The sequence below is a fragment of the Piliocolobus tephrosceles genome, chromosome 5 (genome assembly GCF_002776525.5).
Source record: "Piliocolobus tephrosceles isolate RC106 chromosome 5, ASM277652v3, whole genome shotgun sequence".
Classification (NCBI taxonomy): domain Eukaryota; kingdom Metazoa; phylum Chordata; class Mammalia; order Primates; family Cercopithecidae; genus Piliocolobus; species Piliocolobus tephrosceles.
This window is the reverse complement of record NC_045438.1, coordinates 108447786-108474017: the sequence shown is the minus strand read 5'-3', so window position 1 is coordinate 108474017 and position 26232 is coordinate 108447786. Positions and strand designations below refer to the sequence as shown.

At 36.0% G+C, this 26232-nt stretch overlaps 1 protein-coding gene across 1 annotated transcript in view; it reads right to left on the bottom strand.

Annotated features, from left to right (window-relative positions):
• Positions 1 to 1916: 1916 nt before the first annotated feature.
• EYS (eyes shut homolog) overlaps positions 1917 to 26232 on the bottom strand; it is a 1801461-nt gene continuing 1777145 nt past the window's right edge. The window contains exons 37-39 of the mRNA XM_026455461.1: positions 21017 to 21077; positions 8252 to 8415; positions 1917 to 3569 (exon numbers count right to left, since the gene is read on the bottom strand). Coding sequence (XP_026311246.1) covers positions 2368 to 3569; positions 8252 to 8415; positions 21017 to 21077 — 1427 coding nt within the window. The 3' untranslated portion in view covers positions 1917 to 2367. The remainder of the gene's footprint in view (positions 3570 to 8251; positions 8416 to 21016; positions 21078 to 26232) is intronic.

Genomic DNA, 26232 nt, shown 5'->3' with positions numbered 1-26232 from the left:
GTAAAATTGCAACTGTGAAAAGCTTTAAGGCAGCAATTCTCAAACTTTTGGTTTCAAGATCCCTTACACTCTCAGAAATTGAAAATGCCAAAGCTTTTGTTTATATGGCTTACATCATTAGCATACTAAGAAAGTCAAATGATAAACATTAAAAATATTTATTAATGATGATCTCATCTGTTAATATAACATTTATATAAATGTTAGCTTCCAAACTAGTAAGAAGAGTGTCATTGTCTTCATTTTTGCATATTTCCAATTTCTGACTTAGGGCTGGATTCTCTTACGTGCTCTGCATTCAGTGTTTTCTAGTATGTCATTTTATTTGAAATACATGAAGAAAATCTGTTAATATGTTCATTCGTTTTTGGGAAAGGGAGGACTCCGGATTCCTTGAAAATATCTCAGGGGTTCTTGGACCATACTTTGGGAAGTGCTATTTTAAAGAAAAGGCACACTTTATTATGAGAGAACAAGTGACCGAATATGATGGGAGTGTGGTTCAGGCAGTTTCTTCGAAGATTTTGTAAGCTTTTATTTTTTATTATTATTTTTTTATTTTTTTTATTTTATTATTTTATTTTGTAAGCTTTTATAAAACAGCCTTCTTGGTTTATACATGACGTGCATATTCTGAAAGGTTAGATTTGATTACCAGCTGCCAAAAGGAATTTCTTTAGAGCATTTATCCTTATGATGTAAGTATCTCGAAAGTTAAATGCAGTAATGTGGATCAATACCAGTTTAGGTAACAGTTTTTCAGCAAAATTTGATGGAGTTGTCTTGAGCGGTTTCTGTTAAAAAACAAACCTTTGAATCAATGTGTAAACATTCTGCAATTCTACCTTATATTCTACCCTCACACTTCCTAGTGTTAATATGAACTGTATGTTTGGAAACGTTTGTGCCCTGTCAAATGGTGTCGACATTCTTAACTCTGGTCCTAGGTCCTTTTAGGAATGTCTTTAGCCTTTTGATTGGAATGAATGGAGTGGCTAAAATAAGACAAAAATCTGTAATATTTTTTGAATGATAAATTACTACCTAGTTACTTTGTATAGATTGGAATCTGCACAGAAGTTAAATGTGTATTCATCAGCTCTCATTTTTTGTAAATTCTTTTCTCAAATTACTTGATGATTAATTACATAGTTTTCTTTTTGAACATTACATGCTGTTTATTATTAAGATTTTTTTTTCTCCAGATGACCTATTCTTCCTGGTAGTTCACCAAGTCAGTCATCTGTTGCTGGTTGTCAAGTGGCAAAATTGTCACAGATATCAAACTCAGAAAATGTCAGGTAACAACAGCAATAACTGCTTTCCAATCTGCAGTGGTGGACTGGGAGTGGGAAGTGAAAATTCTGTTCACAATTGTATCAATAACTGTTTTGGGAAAAATAATACTTTTTCAAGTTATACTATCAACAGTACTAAATTGTTAGGACAGTAATTTTCCACAGCATTGTTTAGAACCTATTTTATGCCCAATATTGAGATCTATAGACTTGAAAGCAGTTAAACACAAATTAAGGTTAATTTTTTAATTTGATCAGTTAATATGAGTACATAGTTTTAAAAAGTCAAATAGTTCTACAAAGTTTATAAATAAAAAGCAACAGGCCTCTGCACTACTCTTCTCTCCAGAGGCAACCATTTTTAATTCTTTTAGATATTTAGGATATTTGCCTTCATGTTTGTGATATGCATATGCTATTTTTTAAGTTGCACATACTGTAATATCTATTAATGTCTTACTATAAAAGATAAGGATTTAGCTCTTACCAGCCTGTTCTCCTTTCCTCTCACCGTCTCTTTCTACATTCATGCAATAATTTTTGGTTTAAATCTATGTTCAAGTTTTACATCGTTGAATCATACAAATAGTTGTAGCTAAGCCATGTAATACAATATGGTTACATTGCTTTGTATACATTTTATTTTTCCTTTGATTAATAACTTGACTTTTTCCTATTTGTACCTATCCCTAATTCATTCCCAACATTTTAAAGTTCAGTTTACACATTGATTTTTAAAATTGTGTTTACACATTCATTTTAAAATTTAAGCATTAGGGATAGGTAAGAAGTGAATAAGCAAAGTGAATAAGCACATTCCGTGAATAAGCATTGAATGAACTAATGGAGTTAAAACATGAGTCAAAATATATACAGATAAATTAGATGTAGGAAAAACAATCAGAACCTTCAGTGACATTTTACAATCCTACCAAAAAGATATGTTAGCATTTAGACTATTTCAGGTAATAGTAAACAGTTGATTCCCCATGAGCAATGTACCAAAGAAATAACTATCAAAATAACTGCATTTATGTATAGTGTGTACTTAAATCTCTAGTGTTAAGTTTTATGTAACTTCATTTTGTTCATCTCCATCATAAACATTGTATCCTTCTAATTTAATTAGTTCAATTTTTTTTGGATCCTGAAAAAATACAACATCTTTAATTTTGCCAACAAAATTGGTTTTAAAAATCTCTTGAGTAACGATATTTACCTTTCGACCATATTCAAAACCCCCTAGATAACAAATGCCTTCATAATTTAGGGCAACAAAGTTTTTATGTGGATCAATATCCTCGGAAAGAATCAGACTGTTATTTACATAGGCCTTGATAAGAGTCTGATTTTGAATTACAATTACATGGTGCCATTTATTACAACAGAATGTGCCATTGTTATAGCTCATAGGCACAGAGATTCTTTCTCCTAAGTTAACTGCTATTTTCAAGGTCTGATTATGGAGACCAATTGCCAGAAAATCATTTTCTTCATTTTGAGCTATTCCCATCCATACAATTAGACCTTCTGTTTTAGTGGTACTGAAATTTAAGGATATAGTAGTGAACTGGAGGTTTCTCATTCTGTAATTTGGATCAATGTATTTAATGTAAGAATTGCCCATAAATTTTGCAGTTGAAAATGAAGTTTTGTTTTCACAATACCTTCCCGCCCAACCCAAAGTACACAGGCAACTGTAAGAAAATGATTGATCAGGTATACATAAAGACTGGTGGAGGCAAAGATTATTCAAACAGTACACAGACTGGTTACATGTATTTCCAGCCCAATCTGGCAAACATCTGCAAGAAAAAGTTGTGCCATTTACTGTACATTCACCTCCGTTTCTGCATGTATTGTACCCACAGGCTGTCCCATCACAGTCACCTACATTTGAACCACCTTTTGCTCCGAATTCAGTTAGTTGTAATTCTTGATTATTTATGATAACTTGTCGGATACAGCCGTGAAAACCTACAGGTTCATTTTCTATTGCCGTGGGATTTACAAGATTTAAAGAAGATACTCCTCCAATATAGAAGTCTGTATTTGTGTCCAGATAACTCATTTTAGTGGAGGCTTTTTCTGTTACATTTATCCCATCTAGATCCAGGTAACCTTCTGCACCAACTCTTCCTGCTTTTATTATGTGCCAAGTACTTCCGTTTATAGTTACTTTTTGGAGAGTTTCTAGAATGATAGTTCTGTCACCAAGGTTGTAGCGAAGTTGAACGGAACCATTTACTAAAGAGATACATAAAAAATCACCTGCAAGAAAGCAAACAGTAAGTTTGATTAGCAACAGTAAAAGTTTCCATTGAAAACTTTTGCTCTTTCTTACCAAGTTGGGTAAGTTTTGGTTATGGGGAAAAAAGTAACAGATCTTGAGCACAATTGTGTTAGTTTTACTTCCACTCACAGAACAAAATGCATATATCCTGTATTCTTTCATTTTGTTCAGCAATTGGCTACATAAATTTTCTGTAGTTGTGGACAGTTCTCATTGAATGAATGTATTGTGTTAGTAAATTAAAGTGAGGTTTTTCTTCAAATGAAAGCCTGATCCTTATGATACCGTTTAATGGCGTTCACTATTTTCAGGTGAGGTACCTATAAATTCTCTGCACATTCCTGGCTCCTTTCCTCTCTCTCCAACCTTACCTGGAATGTTCTCTTTCCCCATCCTCACACTCTTTACTCCAACAACATTGACCTTGTCAAGGATTTCATTTGCCTGTTTTCTAGGAACATCCTGCCGCCCTATTCCATCTCAACTAGATAACTCCTACCCATCCTTCAGGTTTCAGATCAAGTGTCAACTTCCTCAGAGAAATTTTCCTTGATTTCCCAGAGTTGGTCAGGCATTTTTTTTTTTTCTGTCAGTGCTTTAATATCACTAGGTTTCCCTCCATTACAATATATCTCATTTCATAATTATGTAGTTGTGTGAAGAAATTGGAACAAATACCATCCAGCATCTGAAGTTGCAATGAGGCATTCAGAAGAAAATTAAAGGCAATTCTACAAGCTTGGAAAAAGAATGTTCTTCAATGTTAAGATTGCTTCAAGAGGATAGCAGAATGACTTAATAATGAACCATGCAGAGGGCTCCATGAAACATTTTCTTCTCCCTCTGAAATTTCCCAACCTTTCTCTTTTCTCATACAGGGATATTCGGCATTATGCTACACTACTTCCTCCAGAGTGCCACATTTCCAGGCCTCCCTCCTGCAAATGGTGTTCTTTTCTTCTCTTCTCCATTGTGGTCTATACCAAGCCTTTCTAAAGTGGTTGGAGTACTTGGCAGCTCTATAGTTCTTCACCTATCAAACTATGGTTCTGTTGCTTTATTTTCCTCATAGGGAATTTTTAGTGAGTATACTATGTCATTACATATGTGGTTATTTGATTAACAGCTGCTTTATCCACTAGGTTGTAAGCTTTATGAGAACAGGCTCTGTGTTAGGTTTGGTCCAACAGTTTATTCGCAGCACCCAAAACGGTATCTGGCACATAAATAGATGCTAAATAATTATTGAATGAAGAAATATGTTTGTAGGGTTGTGGGTTGAGATGACTCAGGACATTTCTGAAATAATGGTTTTAGCTTGAAAGCAAAAACTTTTTTCCTATAATGACATGAAAATTGTTTTAAAAAATTCATAACAAAGGAAGAAACTCAGTTTATTTGCATAATTTCTAACGTACAGCATTTTTAGCTATAAGGAAAGAGAAGCAGCATTATAAACTTTCAGATTAGTAAAGAAAAATATACAATGGGTTATACCACAAAAAACTAGAACAAGTAAACATAATTGATATTGTTCAAAAAATTTATAGCAACCTAAATATACTTTATGGCCTGCAAGTGAACACAAACCAGTTATCTTTCGCAAGATTATGGAGGAAGCTTTTCTTGCTCTTTGTGTTGTAGAGTGTTCCTGTAGTAAACAATTTCATAGTGAAGAGCTACGTTAGAATAAAAAATATCTAAGAAATGATTAGGAAAGCTGAAGCTGTGATCTGTACTATCATTGGTCATGTTGCCAACCAGAAGAAAGAGCAAGGATAGCTTCTGTGAAGAAAGGGTTATTTTAACTCAGCTAGTATGTTCTTACGAAAAACTGACAAAAAGTTTTCTTTCTGTGGCTATGGAAGCTAAAAGCTGTATTAGCTTAAAAAATCATAGACTTTTAAATTTCATTGCATTGGGATATGATTCTCTAGTTACGGGTCATAAGTACAGATTGGCATTATTATTATTTTGAGATGGACTCCTGCTCTGTCCCCCAAGCTGGAATGCAATGATGCAGTCTCGGTTCACTGCAACCTCTACCTCCTGGGCTCCCTCAGTCTCCCGAGTAGCTGGGACTGCAGGCGCTGGCCATCACGCCTGGCTAATTTTTGTATTTTGGGTAGAGACGACGTTTTGCCTTGTTGGCCAGGCTGGTCTTGACCTCCTGACTTCAGGTGATCTGCCCACCTCAGCCTCCCAAAGTGGTGGGATTACAGGCACAAGCCACTGCACCCGGCCTCGGATTGGCATTAGAGTAAGAACATGTAATGAACAGTCCTTACAAGAAACAGCTCAAATAGGATAAAGATCATAAATGAATTCACTTTGGCTATTTAATGCCCACTCAACCATGACTGAGTCTCCTCCCACCTTTGTTCTGCTATTGTTTCTACCTCATCTGCTATCCCACCGTGCTTTATTATAGATCAGATAAATCTTATAGGACCTAATATTTGTGAAGAGACTACAGAATCAGCGTTATCAGGGGAATTGTATATACGTTCTTTTCTCTAGAAAAGGAAAGCAATGGTAATTTAAACTTATTTAAAATATCTTATAGCTTAATTATTTGAATATATTTTAACTTCACATTGCAATGACTAGGCCTTTTTATACAAATTGGGAGGATTATAACTGTCAGATGAATTCAGGCTTTGATTAATTTGTGCTTAACAAAATATTGATAATTTTTATATGTCAAAAATCTTTTAAAGGTGTTAAATTTTTAGCAGAAATAGACGAAAAGGGACCAGAGTCTTATTTCTTTAAAATATCTTTCAAAAATCAGAGATCTAAAATCATCTAGTATAATGTTCAAGTTATTTTTTTTTAATTTTACACTACTTGAGAGTACTCAAATTATTAACCTCTAAAGAGATACAGAAACCATGTTAATTTAGAATTTGGTTTTCAATATGTGAAAACCACATTGGCTTCTTATATTTAAATTTTTGGATTTTAACTTTGTGTAAGTGTTTGGTTAGTTTTTACTAATAGGTCCTCTTAGAGGATCAACTATGAAGATTTGGTTAATGTTTACATCAGGCACAGCTCTTAGAGAAGGTAGGAAGTACAGGACTGTCAGCTGTATTTTCTGCAACCTTAAATGAGAGGCTTCAAATAAACTTATTACATCACTTGATTACTAAAAGATAAGTTTATGCCTTTCATCTGATAATTGTTTTTGGTTAATCTAGGTTTAAGCATGTAGAACTTACATTTTTAATATTTTAAAATTTTCATGATTTTCTTATATAAGTGTCAAACGCAGCATCAATTGTAAGTAGTGTCTGTAAGTAGTGTCTGATGGCATAAAAAGGAAACTCTTGATTGTCTTGAAGTACATGCATTGAATAACAGATGTAAGAAGATGTGCTCTTACCCTCCTATGTATTAGTGTGTATGAGCTTTATATTTCATATACATAAACACAAATATGTATCTGTTGTACTGATTATAAAACTATAGTACATTATTCCCAGCCAGTCACAATCCTGAATATACCTTGATTTTCTGCCCTTTTACATAGGTCCCACTTATGTTAATTTTGAGTTTTATTAGCAATATAACTGAAGTTGATTGTCTTTTAATGTCTCTTGATTTATAAATAGAAAATTTCTCTTTGTGTGTGGTTCTCCTATTTGACATTTTCACAGGGAGATTTAATCATGAATTTAAAACCAAATATCAAATCTCAGGAGAACAAATTTCTTCTGAGCTGTATTTTATAGCTCAATTGTACTTTTTCTCTTTGAAATTATTTTCAGGGTATCTCAGAAGTGCACTGAGATGGAACCACTTTAGTCGAATTCCCTGATATTCTTATCATTTAGAAGCCAGTCAAGACACTTCTATAAGAACTACTTAGATTATGATAATTAAGAGCACCATTTTTGTTAATGATGTGAAACAAAATAAGCAATTGTAATTATTTCTCAATACCAAAATTGTTTCTCATTTTCTGAGAAGCAAGACCAAAAAAAGGCAGATGTAAGATTTTAAAAATACTTAGCAATGGGGATGTAACTATGTGTGCAAATGTCTGTCAGAATTTTGGAGAAATGTATGAAAATGGAAATCAAGGATAAAATAGTAAAATCTAAAAAATTATTTTTTAAAACACTAATTGGATACTTTATTTCATATTTTATGATAAATAAGTACCTTTTAAAATTCCAATATGTTTTTATAAGCATTTCAGAACACAAATCCTGGGTTTACTATTTGGATGACAGAACCACTTAAAGAGAATTTTTGGCACTATAAATGTGGTTGAATCTACACGAAATATATCAGCCATGCCTTCCTTTTAAAAAATCTTTTATATGCATATTTTGTCTCCTTTGACACAGTACTATCATGCATGGCTTTAATGTCTTTTTTGAGGTATTGTTTTAAAGTTGAGCATATACTATATTTAGATTTTGCAAACTTTAATTCCAACAAATCTGTTGCTATTTTATTAGAATATTTAGGACCTCTAAATTCATACGCATACACTTGCAGTGACAATAGAACATAAAAGCATCAAATGTTTGCATATTTAAAGACTAGGTGACACAAACACTATCATACATTATTTAATAGACTATTAGGAATTCATTAGGGTTTTTTTCTTTTTTCATTCTGCAAACAAACAGCCTGCCAATCTTACCTGATTGGTCTTTTAAGTGTTGTGCAGCATAAAATAGGATACCATCTGCAGCGAGAGGCTGAAACTGCAATTGAATATGTGTCTTTTTTCGAACATGAAAGGAAGCAAAAGACATCCAGGATAACTCACTGCTTCTGAAAGATGGATCACTTATGGATAAAGCTGGGGGGAGGAGAGAAAGAGAACTCTGTGAGTTACCTGCTGGATTAAAAAACATTGCTCATAAATACAATAAACTGCTTATGTAATTTTGTAATTTAAGGATTTATTGCCCAAGAGTTGCTTGTAGGTGGGTACATTGAAACTTGGTAAATTTGTGAGTCTGTTCTAATTCCACTAACTTTAGGCTTTTGTAACGAAGCCACTTACTGAAAAGCCTTCTCTTGCTTCTGGTAACTATGCCTTTTTTGACTGATACTATGTGACACAAATCTTCTGCTCTAGATTGTATTATATAGAGGGATCAGATGCATAGCTGAAATTCTTGGAAATGTCTTACATTTATAATGCTTTCAGAAAGATAGTTCAAATGTTGGAAGATAGAGAACAACACTATATAAGTTATTCTTCAGCCTCTATATTTCTGATTCGAATATAGAGTATAATCAAGTCAGGATATATTTTAAGGCATAATATATTGATATTATTTTTTTGCTTCTGTGTATAACTGACCCAATGGGAATTATGAGAGGGAGATGGAAAGTTCTGCACATTCGGCCAGTTTTTATCCCTATGGAATCTATATGCCTTCTTCTTTTCTTAAAATGTTACGGTGCTTCTTAGAGTGCGCCCTGGTTCAGGAAATAGCTTAGCCATTAATCTAGTTATTTAGTTTTCTCCCTGCTCTTTGGACCAGGCGTATGCTAACGGCTCTTTTTACTTTAGATTGAATAATTGGTAGATGTTTATCCAAGAGGTGTTGGCGTTTGCTGTTTTATTTTTGTTTTTGTTTTTGTTTTTAACTGTACTCATTCATTTTGACTTATTGCGATTCAGAAGGGTAGAGGTTAGAATCACCTGATGGTGTTGCCAAGAATGCAAGGTGCTATACCTCATTCCTAGAGGGCCTGATTTATTAAAGCCAGGATGGGGGCCTGGCGCAATGGTTCACTCCTGTAATCCCAGCACTTTGGGAGGCTGAGGCTGGAGGATTGCTTGAGCTCAGGAATTTGAGACCAGCCTGAGCAACATGGCGAAACCCCATCTCTCCAAAAAAAAAAAAAAAAAAAAAAAGTTAGCTGGGCATGGTGGCGAATGCCTGTGGTCCCAGCTGCTGGGGAGGCTGAAGTGGAAGGATCAGTTGAACTTGGGAGGTGGGTGGAGGTTGCAGTGAGCTGAGATGGCACCACTGTACTCCAGCTTGGGCGACAGAGTTAGACCCTGTCTTAAAAAAAAAAAAAGCTGGGATGGGATTCAGAAAGCACCCCCATTTTTAATAAACCCTCCTGGTGTTTCTGACATAGAGATTCCTTGGACCACATTTTCATAAAACCTGGTTAAAAATTTTAAGAACACAAGGGTGATTTAAAATGTGAGTGTCCTTTTGAAACTGTTTTGTAAATATTTTTAAAATTAATACATGTTTATTATAAACAATATAAAAGTGTGTAACATTTTTTAAGTGAAATTTCATTGTTCTTTCTCCTCTCTTAATCCCAGGAATTACTGTTAAGTTTATTGTACATGTAGCCAGACTTAAAAAAAATACACATACAATTAACATATGCATATATCTAATACTTGATTTATTTTAAATAAAACCACATTTTATATAAACTATGCATAAGTAATTGCTTTTTGTCCATCTATCTTTGTGAAACTGATATTAGCATATTTTGCCTATCACTTCTTTTAAATACATGGAAGGTATTTTTAAAAATACACTTTATTTTTTCAGAGCCACTTTAGGTTCACAGCAAAACTGAGTGGAAAGTATTAGGGTTCCCATATACCCCTTGCCTCAACACATGCGCAGCCTTCTCCACTGTCAGTATCGCCCACTAGAGTACATTTGTTCAATCAATGAATCTGTACTGACACATCATTATCACATAAGTTCATCATTTACATAGGATTCACTCTTGATGTACATTCTATGGTTTTTGACAAATGCATTGTGAAATTTATTTACCATTACAGTATCATACATAAAATCATACATCATTTTATTGCCTTAAAAATCCTCTTTGCTTGCCTTTTTGAACCTCCCTCCACCCTGGCAATCACTGATCTTTTTTTACTGACTTAATAGTTTTGCCTTTTCCAGAATATGATATAGTTGGAATCATATAGTATGAATACAAGTTTTAAGCTCCTTTGGACAAATACCAAGGAACACAATTGTTTGACCATATGGTAAGAGTATTTTTAGTTTTGTAAGAAACTGCCCAATTGTCTTCCAAAATTGTTGTACAATTTTGCATTACCAGTAATGAGAGTTCCTGTTGTTCCATATCCTTGCCGGCTTTGGGTGATAAGTGTTTGGGTTTTAGCTATTCTAAAAAGTATCTGGTGTTATCCAATTATTATAATTTGTAATTTCCTAATGACATACGATGTTGAGCATCTTCACATGCTTATTTGCCATCTGGGTATCTTCTTTGGTGAGGTTTATGTTTAGATATTTTGCCCATTTTAAAAATTGAGTTAATTTTTGTGTGGAATTTTACAAATTCTTCATTTACTTTGGATAACAGTTCTCTATCAGATATATATTTTGCAAATATTTTCTGCCACTCTGTGGCTTGTATTCCCACTCTATTTCAAGTGTCTTTGGCAGATTAGTTTTTTAATTTTAATGAAATCTAATTTATCAGTTTTTTTCTTTCATGGATTCTGCCTTTGGTTGGCATCTAGAAACTCATGATCAAACTCAAAGTCATCTAGATTTTCTCTTATATTTTCTTCTAGGAGTTTTATAGTTTTTTTATTTTACATTTAGTTCTTGGATCCATTTTGAGTTAAATTTTGTGAAAGATGTCATGTCTGTGTTTAGATTCTTTTTTTTTTCTTTTTGCATGTGGATGTCCATTTCTTCTAGCATCATTTGTCAAAAAGATTATCCTTACCCCATTTTCTTCTTCTTCCTCTTTTGTCAAAGATCAGTTGATTTTATTTTGTGGCATAATATTTCACAAAATGGATATAGGATGATTTCCTGAGCAGTTCCCTCATTGAAGGGTAACTAGGCTATTTTCAGTTGTATTCCATTTCTCCTGGTTTCCCACCCTATTTCTCTAGCTTCATATGCCCCTGTCTTATAAATTTTATAATTCCTCAGGGCTTTCCATAGCCCGTCTCTCTTCTTTTCTTTCCATTAGTGACCTCTCATCTAATTCCATGACTTTAAGAAATACCTGTACATATGATAACTCCTTCAAAATTTACGTCTCTCTAAACCTCTTCTCTTAGCGTCAGTTTTATATAGTCATCTCTCTAATTGATTATTTGTTTTGGCCATCTCAGTTATATCGAACTTAACATGTTTGAAGTTGTACTGCTGAAAGATACTCTTCCCTCAGCCTTCCTCAGATCAGCACATGGTCCCGCCACCCATTCAAAGCCCCATATAGTAGCTTGGTAATCAATTTGATTGTGCTCTTTCCAAAATTTCCTTTACTTTTCCCAATATAATGCATTAATAGATTATAGCTGCATGATATATTTCTTATTTGCCCCATCTTTCCATTACCACTGCCACCATCCAAGTTGACGTCAGTATCAACTCTTGATTAGATCATTGCAATATACTCCTCATTGATCTTTTACTTTTTGTCTTAATCTCTTCACATCCATTTTATATATCTGCCAGCGAAACCTTTAGAAAACATCAATTAATTGCCCTCTTTAAGCCCTTCAGGAATTTTACTTAGAATAAAATGCAGATTCTTTACCATAACCTCTGAAGCTTTGCATGATTTGGCTTCCTGTTAAATTCCCAACATTATCCCACCTTCATGCACCATTGTGCATATGGTGCACTGCATAACCCCAAGGGGAAGTCGTCACATTGTAATTTATGTGGATAGTGTTCCCTGGAGATGTTCAATGAACAACCTACATGGAAATATGATGCTGCTGTCTGCACACTTTCCTCCTGTTCTTTAAACTTTAGATGCGCTGGCTTTTACTACTGGATTTGTCATAGTTTGATTATCTTAGATTAACTATACCACAGTTTACTTAACCACTGCCATGTTGCCATGTTTTGAGTTGCTTAAAATTATTTTGTTATCATCTGGGCATGGTGGCTCACGCCTGTAATCTCAGCACTTTGGGAGGGCAAGGTGGGTGGATCACGAGGTCAAGAGATCGAGACCAACCTGGCCAACATAATGAAACGCTGTCTCTACTAAAAATACAAAAAACTAGTTGGGCGTGGTGGTGCGCACCTGTAGCCCCAGCTACTTGGGAGGCTGAGGCAGGAGGATCACTTGAACTTAGGAGGCAGAGGTTGCAGTGAGTTGAGATTGCGCCACTGCACTCCAGCCTGGTGACAGAGCAAGACTCCGTTTCAAAAAAAAAAAAAAAAAATTTTATTTTGTTATTACTAATACTGATAAAATAAACATACGTGATTATATCTCCTTGTAAACATGAGAGAAAGTGTCTCACGTGCAAACGTGAGAAATGGAATCGCAGTGTGATGGTCTGTGTTCATTTTTAGAGTTTATAGATGCCACCAAACTACCATCTAAAGTGTCCACATTAATTTACACTCCAACCAGCAGAAGATAACAGAATATCCTTATGTATATCCTCAGTCACACTTGAGATTATTAAAATTTTAAGTTTTTAGCAATCATAGTGATTTCATTTTATTTTAATTTGCATTTTGCTGATTACAAGTGAAGTTGAGTTTCTCATGTGAGTATTGGCCATTTGTATTTTTCTGTGACTTTTTTGTTTATGTCTGTTGTATGTTTTTAAATTTGATTTGCAATTTTTAAAATGTCTTCTGAGTCCTAACCCTTTCTTATATCTATTGCAAGTATATCTTCATATCTGTCATTTTTCTTTTGACTTTACTTATGGTATGCTATTCAAAATTTTTAATTTTGTATTTACCAATATTCTTGGTCTTTTACAATTTACTTGTTTTGTCTTATTTAAAAACATTACTCAACACATAGTTATATATAATCTATATTTTTTCCCTCAGAGATTCTAGTTCTGCATTCTATATTTTTTACCATAAGTTTGTATGTTTTTTAATGTATAGGCCTTTAACTTATGTGGCTCATATTGTGAATAGTTTGAGCTGGAAGTCAAGCTTTATGTTATAAGCAGATAGCCAATTTTTTCAAGAATTAATAGTTTGTCCTCTTTGTTTATATTCGATATACACTTTCAACATCTTACAAGTAATTTTTTCTCTACCCTATTCCTCTTGAGGAAGAGTTTGTAGGAAATATTGAACAGAATGAAGAATGCAGATTAAAAACACCTATAAGGCTAGGTTTTGTGGTAGTACCTATTTGGCTTTGCTGCTTTCCTTTGGCTGGACTGAACATCTGAGAGGGGAGTCTCAAGAATGGAAGAGGTCAGTCAACAACAGCATGATGAGAGAGTTCCCTGTTACCCAGTGGGGAGGAGCTCGAATTGTATTTCAAGAGGAAGTTTTTGCTGAAACTATTGTTGCTACTGGGTCAGTGCAGGATTTGAGAATTATCTGTGCACATGTGAGCATATCATAAAACAGCTGACCTAACTTGTGCTTTTCCAAAGAAGTGACACGTACTGAAATTACATGTAAATGTCACTAAACTAAAACTCAAAATAAATGAATTTTATTAATATCTCTGACATTGTATGTTTTGAGAAGATGCTCAATACATATTTTTTGTATAATGAGAAAGGCTTCAGCTCTAATAGCTTATTATTTGATTAAGTATTCAGTAACAAAGTACTCGGAGGATTGCATTTTCTAATAATAATACACATTCAAAATATTGGTGCAAGATGTCATTTCAAAAAGAGATACATTTTTACTTAGCAGACTTCAAGGATAAACTAGAACAGGAAAAATGGCTATGCTTAATATGACTTAAATGTTTATTTTATAGATTAAAATAAAGTCAAGAGAAAAATTGAGGTGGACATAGCAGTGATTAGTCATTGAGCTATGTCCAATTATTTGTTTTATGTCCATCAACTCCTAAAAATGATCACTTTGTGGTGAAAATATTTCACATATGTTTTGAAACCATAAATTAATGTTTCCTGATTGGCTATCCATCTTCTAAATTTAGTGACCATTGGCAACCGTCCCTATTTCACCATAGGCAAAGGTTTGTGCCAACACGTTCACTAGGTTCACAGAAGTTGAATTAAAGTATTTTGGCTGCCTGTCTGGGACATAACAGTAAAAAAAACAAATTCTTTGTGCTGTCATCCTTGTGGGTGGAAATAGTAAACTAAATAAACATATGTTGGTAAACTAAATATACGATACATGTTTAAATAGTGAATATATGTTGATACATCTTAGAAAAACAGGGAAAGGAGAAAGGCATGTGTGCATGTAGGGGCAGGAAAAGCATTATGAGGAAGGTGGTTTTGAATAAACACCTCAAGGAGGTAAAGAATTGAGCCAAGTGGGTCTTTGAGGAGAGAGGGAATACTGAACCCTAGGGTGACAGGGTTGCTACCATGATTAAAAAACAGGAAGGAGGGCAGTGTGACTGGATGAATGTTAAGGAAGGGGAGAGTTTTAATAGACAAGGTCAGAGAGGTTATGGGGGCCAGATCACATTATCAAAGACTGGGAAGGTTCTGAGACTTTTACCTACTGGCTATCTAACTTATTAGCCTGCAACTTCTCTTCCTTTCTTTTTAATTTCAGCTTGTATTTTAGGTCCAGGGGTACATATGCAAGTTTGTTACATAGGTAAAGTGCATGATGCTGAGGTTTGGGGTACAATTGATCCCATCACCCAAGTAGTGAGCATAGTACCCAATAGGTAGTTTTTCAGCCCTTGTCCCCCTCCCTCCCTCCCACCTCTAGTAGACCCCAGTGCCTATTGTTCCCATCTTTATATCTATTTGTACTCAGTGTATAGCGCCTACTTATGAGAACAGGTGGTATTTAGTTTTCTGCTGCTGTGTTAATTTGCTTAGGATAATGGCCTCTAGCTGTATCCATGTCCTTGCAGCATTTTCAATGATGATAGTAAGAGACGTGAAACTCCAGAGACAAAGGACAGTTTATTACACAGCATTAGCAGTAGCCAAGGTGTCAGCATTTTTGAGTTAATTCTAGGAACCTCAGTTCTCTCACAGACCATGTTATAAACATGGAGTGGGTTGCTTGGGGAGGAAGTCTGAGGTTAGAGATCCAAATATTTTTATAATGGGTAGTGAGCATCCTTGCTTTTTGCTCCAAATGAAGACAGTATCTCCATCTTATAAGGCAGTAAGCAAACTGGCTTATTACTCCAAAGGAAGACATTATCCCTGTCTTCCAAGAATATTTTCTACACAAACATACTTGATAACCGATAACAAAAACAGCCAGTACCTTTAATCAGCAGATGGAGGCCATTATCCTAGGTGAATTAACACAGAAACAGAAAACCAAATACTGTGTGTTCTCATAAGTGGGAGCTAAACATTGGATACACATGGACATAAAGATGGGAACAATTGACAATGGGGACTACAAAATCGGGGAGAGGCAGATGGGAATAAGGGTTGAAAAACTATATTGAGTACTATGCTCACTACCTGGGTGACTGGTTCAGTTGTGCCTCAAACCTTAGAATCATGCAGCACACTCTTGTAACAAACCTGCATGTGTACCCCCTGAATCTAAAATAAAAGTTGGAAAAAAAAGTGTAGAAACATGACAGGTCAATAGAAAATTGTCTTTCTACACATGGCTATTATATCCATCGAGACTGTCTTATAAGAATGAGATGGGAAGTCACTGGAAAGCTTTGAGCAGAGGAGTGTCATCATCAGATGGAAGTTAAACAATATCGCTTTGATTGCTGCACTGAGAACAGAGTGATGAATGCAAATGTGGGAACGGGGCACTCCCTATCAAGAGGTTATTACTGTAATACTGGTAAGAGGTGATGGTGGCTTGTATCAGAGAAGTAGCAGTGGAGGTAGTGAAAAGTGGTCATATTTCAAATATATTTTGAAAAACTGAAAGATCATATGTGGGTAAGAAAGAAGGAGAAGAATCAAGGGTAACTATGGGGGTTTTGTCCTGAGAAACTGGGCGGATAATGTCATTAACTGAAATAGGGAAGACTGTGGGAGAAGTCAGATATTTTGGAGAAGATGGGGAGCTCAGGTAGGATACGTTTGAGATGTTTTTAAAATGTTCAAGGTGGTGGTTTAGTAGGCTGATGTATGATCTGGAATTTAGTAACTAATAGATCAAGCAACAGAGATTGGTAAGGAATTTAGGAGATTTAAACAACACAATCAGCAAGTTTGATATCATGGATATATAGGACATAGTATTTGACCTTCCCAATATACATTCTTGTCAAAAACACATAAAATATGTACAAATATTTCCTAAATACTGGGCCATAAAACAAGTCTCAAAAATACAAAAGAATTGATATTATGTATACATATACAGACTTGCTCAAAGCTATGATTCAGAGGAAAAACATGCTCACTCTGCCTGTGCATCAGTAGCAGGTAGCATGCCTTACATTGCTCAGTTTAAACTGTATCTTTGAGTCTTGTTTTGGTTTGGTTTCTCAATCTACACCACGTTTGCTGTGTCTGAGTTTACTTTTGAGTTGCTTTAAAAAATTATTTCATGCAATAGAAATAATAGTGGTTTGAGTGTTGAAGGTGCTTATAAGAGGTAATCATGGAAATATAATTTTAATAACTCACTTTGAAACAATTTTGAACTTACAGAAAAGTTGTCATAACAAAAAGAACTCCCTTATCTCTTTCACTGAGACTCTCCAATTGTTCCTATTTTATTGCATTTTCTCATCTTTTTCTTTGTTTTTCTTTTTCTCAGTTCCCGTCTCTGTCTTCCTATGTCTCTGTCTCTGTCACACACACACACACACCCTATTTATTATTAGACCTTTTTCCCAACCTACAAAAACAAGCTAAAGATGCAGTGTCCTACAACTTCTAACCATTCTAGTCAATGTTTCCTGTAAACAAGGATATTTTCCTATTTAATTAGCACTCAAACCTCCAAATCAGGAAGTCAACATTGATATATCACTACAATCCAACAATCCAATCCATAGGCATGATTCACATTTCAACTGTTCCATCAAGGACTCTTTTTCCTTTCTTGTCCAGGATGCCCTTCAGGAATGTGTTACATTTAGTTGTCATGTCTCTTCATATTTCTTCAATCTGGAACAGTTCCTCTTACTGCTTTTCCATATTCTTGACAGTTTTTAAAAGGCTTTACATCCTGTAGAGTGACCCTCAACTTAGCTCTATCTGGTGTGTCTGCATGATCGATTCAAACCATGTAATCTTTGTAGAAATCATGTGCACATCAAGAGCTACGTAATGTAGACCCATATCACTAAGGTTAGTATTAAACTTGATCATCAAACAGATGATCAAATATACAAATAGGAGCAATATTTGGATTTGCCAGGTTTCTTCACTTTAAATTCTCCATTTTCCCTTGTAATGCATTTCTATGTCAGGCAAAAGTATTCAAAAATTACATCAATATCCTGATCCTCAACTAATCTCCACCCACTAGCAGCATTAACTTTCATCAATGACTCCAGGAATTAAGTACCTTTTTGAGATGGTTGCTACATACTGATTATCTACTTACAACATTCATTTTATGTTTATTAGCTGGAATTCCGCTAATAAATAAATGTATAGAAGATCTTTCCTTTTTCTCATCCTCCTTCATTTACATTTTTTCCCTGCCTCCCTCCTTCCTCCCCTCCTTTCTATCAGTATGGTATCATTATTTTTATTCAATGGATTGTAATCTGTTGTTATCATAATTGTTTTGTTTATCAAATTCTCCCTGATTTGGCCAGCTAGAGCCCCTTCAAGCTGGTTCCTGTGTCCTTCTGTCTCAGGTTATTTTTCTAGAAGCAGACTCTGGGATGGAACTTAGTGTGTGGGAGGTTTATTGGAGAGTGTGCTTGGAAGCAACATGTGTGTGAGGGAGAAGACAGCAAGAGGGAGAAGTTGGCAGCTGATTTCACAGGGAGCTCTGGAGCTCCCTGGAGCTCTTTAGAGTCATTTCAAATTGAAGCAAAGGGCCAGGCCTTTGGGGCACCCCTCTGTTCCTGTCATCTTCTCTTTAAACAGTTATTGGATTCAAGCTGTCACTGGTGAGGTGGTGTAACCTGGGACAAAGCAGCTCTCTTCAGTCCTGGTGAGGGACTTAACCTTTGAACTCTCTGTTGGCAATATTCCCAATAGTTGAGGAAGTGAGTACCTCCATTTAGAAAGGGATGGGGTGCAGATCTGCATTATATACCATAACATCCACTTCAAGGAAAATTCAACATTGACCTTGGTACTATTTTACTTTATGAATTAGAAAGTAAACTTATTCCCCCCACCCCCAGCCCCCCAAATGGAGTCTTGCTCTGTTGTCCAGGCTGGAGTGTAGTAGTGCAATCTTGGCTCACTGCAACCTCTACACCTTGGGTTCAACCAATTCTCTTGCTTCAGCCTCCTGAGTAGCTGGGATTACAGGTGCATGCCACCACACCCAGCTATTTATTTTTATTTTTATTTTTTTAGTAGAGACGGGGTTTTGCGATGTTAGCCAGGCTGGTCTCGAACTCCTGACCTCGTAATCCACCTGCCTCAGCCTCCCAAAGTGCTGGGATTACAGATGTGAGCCACCATGCCTGGCAGAAACTATTGATTTTCTTATTTATAACACTTAAGATTACATGAAAATTTTCAGCACTTTTGGAACCACAAAAATTCCAGAAAGATAATGTGTGTAACCAAGTGTAGTCCTAATTAGATTAAAATGCTATATTCCAGATGTTAATTAAGACCCTGATATGGCTTGGCTGTGTCCCTACCCAAATCTCATCTTGAATTCCACATGTTATGGGAGGAACCCAGTGGGACGTGATTGAGTCCTGGGGGCAGGTCTTTCCTGTGCTGTTCTGATAGTGAATAAGTCTCACGAGATCTGATGGTTTTACAATGGGAGTTTCCCTGCACAAGCTCTCTTCCCTTTGCCTTCCACCATCCATGTAAGATGTGACTTGCTCCTCCTTGCCTTCTGCCATGAGTGTGAGGCCTCTCCAGCCATGTGGAACTGTAAGTCCATTAAACCTCTTTTTCCTTCCAGTTTCAGGTATGTCTTTATCAGCAGCATGAAAATGGACTAACACAGATCCTGACTTTTGTTTTCAAAACACTTTGCTTGAAGAGCTGAATATAAGTTGGCACCTCCCATTTCTCTCACCTGCTTTGAAATTCTTATAATAAAGCTATGTGTTCAAAAATTTCAATGTCCCATGTTCCTAGATAAGGGATGGATCTATTTTAAAGATGAGATAGGTGAAGAACTATTTACAATGGATTATACGTTTTGAAACAATTCATAGACAGTTGATACTTTTATTGTTGAGTTATGTGCATTAGGGTTTTACAGCTTGAATACTGAAAATTCTGATGCCTTTTGGGTGTAAATGGGTCTGCCTCTAGAAACAGATAGAAGCCACAAATAGGACTTCATAGAAGCCGCAAATAGGATTCAAAGGACTCTGATTAAGTAAGTAGCATCTATCATCATTAAATTAGCTTCTCACCATATCCTCTGTTGTTCATTTTGAGGTAGAATTTGGGAAAGGTCCAGGGTTTTCAGTGACTCATACCAAGTTTTTCTGGCAGTGAATCATCTTTGGGAGACTTTAGAAATCCATATAGGTTAACTAAGAAGAAAATGCCACAACGCTCTTCTTGGATAACTGATCTACTGAGTTCTGGCCAATAGCTTCAGGGATGGTCAGTGTAAGGGACTGTTTCAGAAGGGTTAGTAATTAGTTTTCTGAGAAGAATAATAACTAATAATTCAAGTTACTTCTAAATTACACAAACTTCACTCATGATCACCACTTTTATGGTCTTTATTATAAATAGAATCCTTCAGAGAAATTAATAATATTTATATTTACTCCTGTTTAACAACTGCAGCATTAACTGTCCAATACCATCTAGTAAAAAAGAAAATAGAATAGGCTGTTTAGTGAAGTGGAAACACTTGGATTGCAATGAAATACCATCTGATTTATGAAATCCATAGATTTCTAAAACAATATTTTTAGTAAAGATATTATGTCTTCTCAAAATACTTAAGGATAATGATATGGAATATCAAAGGAAGATATTTTTAATATGAGCGAAAGATTGCTTCAGGGAGAGCACAGACTGGCATAATATCAAAGATCAAGAAAAGGGTTCAAGGATTTGTCACAATTTATTGAAAAGGCTGAACTTGGTAGGAGTCACCCAGGAAGTAGCTTGATTTTCCCCTGTGATTCCCCTTTGGATATGTCTGTGAGATCTTCCATTCTCATCCTTGATGATACCTTGGGTAAATTTGTTAGATCTTTTGTCATTTTCAGGTTTCAGTGAAATGTTCCCATTTTCACGTACTAAGAGACCCCATTCAATCTGAATCAAACTGCCAACATTTCACCTAATTATAAGCTTCAATCCTTTCTCCACAGCTCATCTGACAAATTTGGAAAGCTGTACTAGTGTAGTCCAGGTAGTTGTATGTTTTTGTTTTGCTGTTTGTACTGGTCCTTATCCTCCTTCTTCACTTTCCATTCTGCTGGTTTTGGCTTTTCCAAGATCACAGTGAGGATAAGTGCTAAGAAGACAAGAGAAGGATATTTTTTGTTTGCTGCTATTTGTAGCTCTTTATCAGCTGTCTAATATCTTCTGTCATGGCAGACACTCTTGGATCTTTGAAATCTCTTTAACTCTTCACTTGTACATCTGTCCTGCAGTTCTTGACAAGGCTGATGCTTCTTGCCAGATCCTTTATGAATCCAAATCAGCTTTTGCTCTTGTGGGAGGCCTCCAACACATTTCCTCTTGAGACAACTTACCTTTCTGGTCAAGGTTCTTTTAAGGTGACTCATGCCTGCTTATCTTGGCCATGGTTCTTGCCCTGTCTTCTGTGGAATGGCACCTCTGCTCCCCAGCTGCTATGCCTCTGGCCTTGCTATTAGGGAAAGCTGCAGCCGGCCTCTTGGCTTTAAGCTACTTTGGATGTGGGTCAGGAACTTGTCTTAAGTTTTCTGTCACTCCAGGGACGTAGGTCTGACTCTGAGATCTTGTTCTTTCATGCTCCACTCCTGTTTCACAGCCAAAGTCAGCTCAGCAGAAATTGACAACCCCAGGAAGGAAATCTTAGGCTTTCCTTGTGGCAAGAGCCTTTACTTTCTTTGAGTATATTTTGATTCCTTTGTCACTCATTTTTTGGGTACATCCTAACCCCTCTTCCTATGCCAATAATGCTCTTCAAGAAAACCCAAAAAACAACCGTTTTTTCAGAACCAATTCTCTTAGATCCTACCCCTACCCCACAATATAGACTGGGAGCAAATGATGGACCAATAGTACCATCTCTTGGCATACTCTATATGGATCATCTATCAGCTCTTTTCACTCAGCATAATGCCCTTGAGATCCTGATTCAGTACATGCTTGATTCAATAGTTTGTGTCTTTTTATTTCTGAGCAGTATTCCATGGGATAATTCTATAAGATTTGTTTAACTGTTCACCCATTGAAGGACATTTGGGTAGTTTTTAGGATTTGGCTATTATAATAACTCTGCTGAGACTATTTGTGCATGTGATTTTGTGTGGGCATAAGTTTTCTTTCTTTTTTTTTTTTTTTTTTTAGTATAAATGTCCAGCAGTGTGATTGCAGGGTTGTATGGTTAATGTATGTTTTGTTTTATAAGAAACTGCCATACTTTTTTCTATAGTGGCTATACTATCTTACATTCTCACCAACAATGTGTGAGGGATCTAGTTTCTCTATATCCCTGCCAGTATTGGCATTGTCATTATTTTTTAATTTTAGTTGTTCCAGTAGATGCATAGTGATATCTCATCATTCATAAACTGTTTTTAGACTTGTGAGTATATATTATACTTATTTATTAGCTTTGAGGCCTCAGCCTCAACTTTTAGACAAGAAAAATTTAATATCTCATTGCACAGTGATTCAGACAACCTCTGACTTAGGCTAAGATTTTCCAGGAAGGAATTAGAATTCTAATTAGAATTCAAATAATAATTTGGCAGGCATATCAGCTTGCACCTAAGTTATATCTTCTGATGTGTTTTATATTTGTTGGGCATGTCTGGTAGAATGGTGATGTCTGCCAGAAGTCTATTTACATTTAAGACTTAGAAGTTTCCTAGGAGATTACTTATATCAAAGAAAGAGTTTTGCAGGCAGGTTTGCCTAGTAACCAAGCATCCAAGTTGTCAGATAGAAGGGCAGGGCAATTTTTGTGAGCTGCATGATATTTGCCAGTTAGATTGGTATGCTAATTTTATGCACAGTTTTTCTCCCAAGTTATTCCCAGATTCAGCATAAGAAAGTAGAGGAGACTACAATTAAAGATACTAGAAAAGTTATTCTTACTAAGATTCTGGGAGACATTGAGTTTAAAGAAGAACTGTTTGAGTATTCTTCAAACCAAGCACAATATAAAAAGGAAGAGAAATCTCCACACTTCTGCCAAAAGCAGACAAACACACAAACAAACAGTTGAGCTCTGGCACTTTGATGTCTCTAGCAGTAATGGGTGAGGTCCCTGACAGGAGGGTTGTCTGGAGCCACCAGGTTGCAATTTGAGGCAGCAGTAGTGAGGGAAATGGTATGTGCAGATTTGTAGATGTTATGAGGCAGCATCTTTTGTGACATATTTTCTCATTTTAGATTTTGAAAATAGTGAAGTATTCCCCCAAAATACACACCAAATAATGAACTATAAAAATACTTGGATTATAAATATATTTTAGTGGCTTCTCTTTTCATTATAATGTATTTTTTCTCATGCATACTCCGTATCTTGCTTATGTTCAAGCATACTTTAATTTTTAATTCATCAGTTAAGCTGTCTTTGAGTTACCATGATATAGGGCATAAATCATTATTTTTTACACCAAGTGCATTTTAAAAAGGAAAAGGATACTGTTTTATCTTCTTTCTTGCTGCTTTAATGAGGATGGAGGGATAAGTGACAGGCTGGTACATTAAATGTACTACTATGGAAGGACCTTTTTCTTTATCAGTGTCTCTTCCCCACCTTTAAAATCACCGATCAGGGTCTAGCAGTATCTGCTCTTCAAAACTTGGGACCAAATGATGGTGTTCCCACTTGCAATGTCCTGTCATAGCACTTTTAACTTTCTTCTGTAGTTTTTAATGCTTTATGTAATACCTATCAGAAGGGCTTCTTCTTCTTCTTCTTTTTTTTTTTTGAGACAGAGTTCTACTCTGTCACCCAGGCTGGAGTTCAGTGTGCGATCTTGGCTCACAGCAACCTCTGCCTCCTGGGTTCAAGCGATTCTCCTGCCTCAGCCTCCCGAGTAGCTGGGATTACAGGTGCCCATCACCACACCTGGCTAATTTTTGTATTTTTAGTAGAGACAGGGTTTCCCCATGTTGGCTAAGCTGGTCTTGAACTCCTGACCTCAAGTGATTCGCTCACCTTGGCCTCCCAAAGTGCTGGGATTACAGGCATGAGCCACTGCGCCTGGCCAGATGGGCTTTTAAAATAAATCTAATAGTTGACTTTTGTTTCCAGCAGTGTAGTAGATTAGATAACATGATTTACCCTCTTCCCCATCATGAAAACTACCAAAAATGTTGGATAAATTATTCGAAAACATCTTTTCCAATAAATTGAAGACCTGGCAGGAAAAAAGAATATTCAGATGCCAAAAAAGGTGAAAAAAAAAAAAAAAAAAAAAGAAGCTAAATAGATAAGTAGAATGATAAAGCCAGGTTTTACCTCGAGCATATTTGCCAAATCTGCTAAATCCAAAGTTTAATCTTCAACTGTTCAAGGACATGTGGATAAGAGAGAAGCCTAGAAATTGCTTAATGTGTAAAAGGAGGCTCTCCACCAAAAAACTGGGACTCTAAAGATACACTCAGTGAAAGGGTGAATTAGAAGTAAATCACCATTATTGCCACAGACACACAGGCTGAATGCTATGTTAATATGAAGGCAGAGATTAGAGTGATGCACTTATAGGCAAGGAAAAGTCTGAAGTTACCAAAAGCAGAAAGAAGCAAGGAAGAAACTGCCTCTAGAGGCTTAGATCTAAGGAACATGGCCCTGCCAGCACCTTGAATTCAGACTTCTGGCCTCCAGAAACTGTGAGGCAATACTTTTTTGTTGTTTTAAGCTACATGTTTGTTATGTCCACCCCTAGGAAACTAACAAGATCTAACCAGAGTTCCAGAGAAGAGAAAAGTAAAAAAAAGAGAGAGAAAGGATGAACAAGAAAGATAAAGTTGAAGAAATAAAGCTTCAGAATTGACAATTTCCCAGAATAGCTGAAACACAGTAATCCAATAAATTCAATAAATTCCAACAGGACTTTTAAAAAAATGTCTATGTATAGACATATCTTAATGATTGTGGAATACCAAAAAGTGAGGATTTTAAAAATAGCCAGAAGCTGGGTATGGCAGCTCACGCCTGTAATCCCAGCACTTTGGGAGGCTGAGGCTGATGGATCACCTGAGGTCAGGAGTTCAAGACCTGCCTGGCCAACATGGTGAAACCCTATCTCTACTAAAAATACAAAAAATAGGCAGGCATGGTGGTGGGCACCTGTCATCCCAGCTACTTGGGAGGCTGAGGCAGGAGAATCACTTGAACATGGGAGGTGAAGGTTGCAGTGAGCCAAGATCGCACCATTGCACTCCAGCCTGGGCAACAAGAGTGAAACTCTGTCTCAAAAAGGAAAAAAAAATTAGCCAGAGAAAGGACACAATAATTAGACAGTTGCAACAACTGAAATCAAGGGGACAATGAGATCTTCATGTGCTGTGAGAAAACAACTGTCAACACACTTTCACGGTCAAAAACAATCTTTCAAGTAAAAGAGCAAAATGCATATTCACAAACTGCTTTAAAGTTCATATGGAACCAAAAAAGAGCCTGTATAGCCAAGACAATCCTAAGTCAAAAGGACAAAGCCGGAGGCGTCACGCTACCTGACTTCAAACTATACTACAAGGCTACAGTAACCAAAACAGCATGGTACTGGTACCAAAACAGAGATATAGACCAATGGAACAGAACGGAGCCCTCAGAAATAATGCCACACATCTACAACCATCTGATCTTTGACAAACCTAACAAAAACAAGAAATGGGGAAAGGATTCTCTATTTAATAAATGGTGCTGGGAAAATTGGCTAGCCATAAGTAGAAAGCTGAAACTGGATCCTTTCCTTACTCCTTATACAAAGATTAATTCAAGATGGATTAGAGACTTAAATGTTAGACCTAATACCATAAAAACCCTAGAAGAAAATCTAGGTAGTACCATTCAGGACATAGGCATGGGCAAGGACTTCATGTCTGAAACACCAAAAGCAATGGCAGCAAAAGCCAAAATTGACAAATGGGATCTAATTAAACTAAAGAGCTTCTGCACAGCAAAAGAAACTACCATCAGAGTGAACAGGCAACCTACAGAATGGGAGAAAATTTTTGCAATCTACTCATCTGACAAAGGGCTAATTTCCAGAATCTACAAAGAACTCAAACAAATATACAAGAAAAAAACAAACAACCCCATCAAAAAGTGGGGAAAGGATATGAACAGACATTTCTCAAAAGAAGACACTCATACAGCCAACAGACACATGAAAAAATGCTCATCATCACTCGCCATCAGAGAAATGCAAATCAAAACCACAATGAGATACTATCTCACACCAGTTAGAATGGCAATCATTAAAAAATCAGGAAACAAC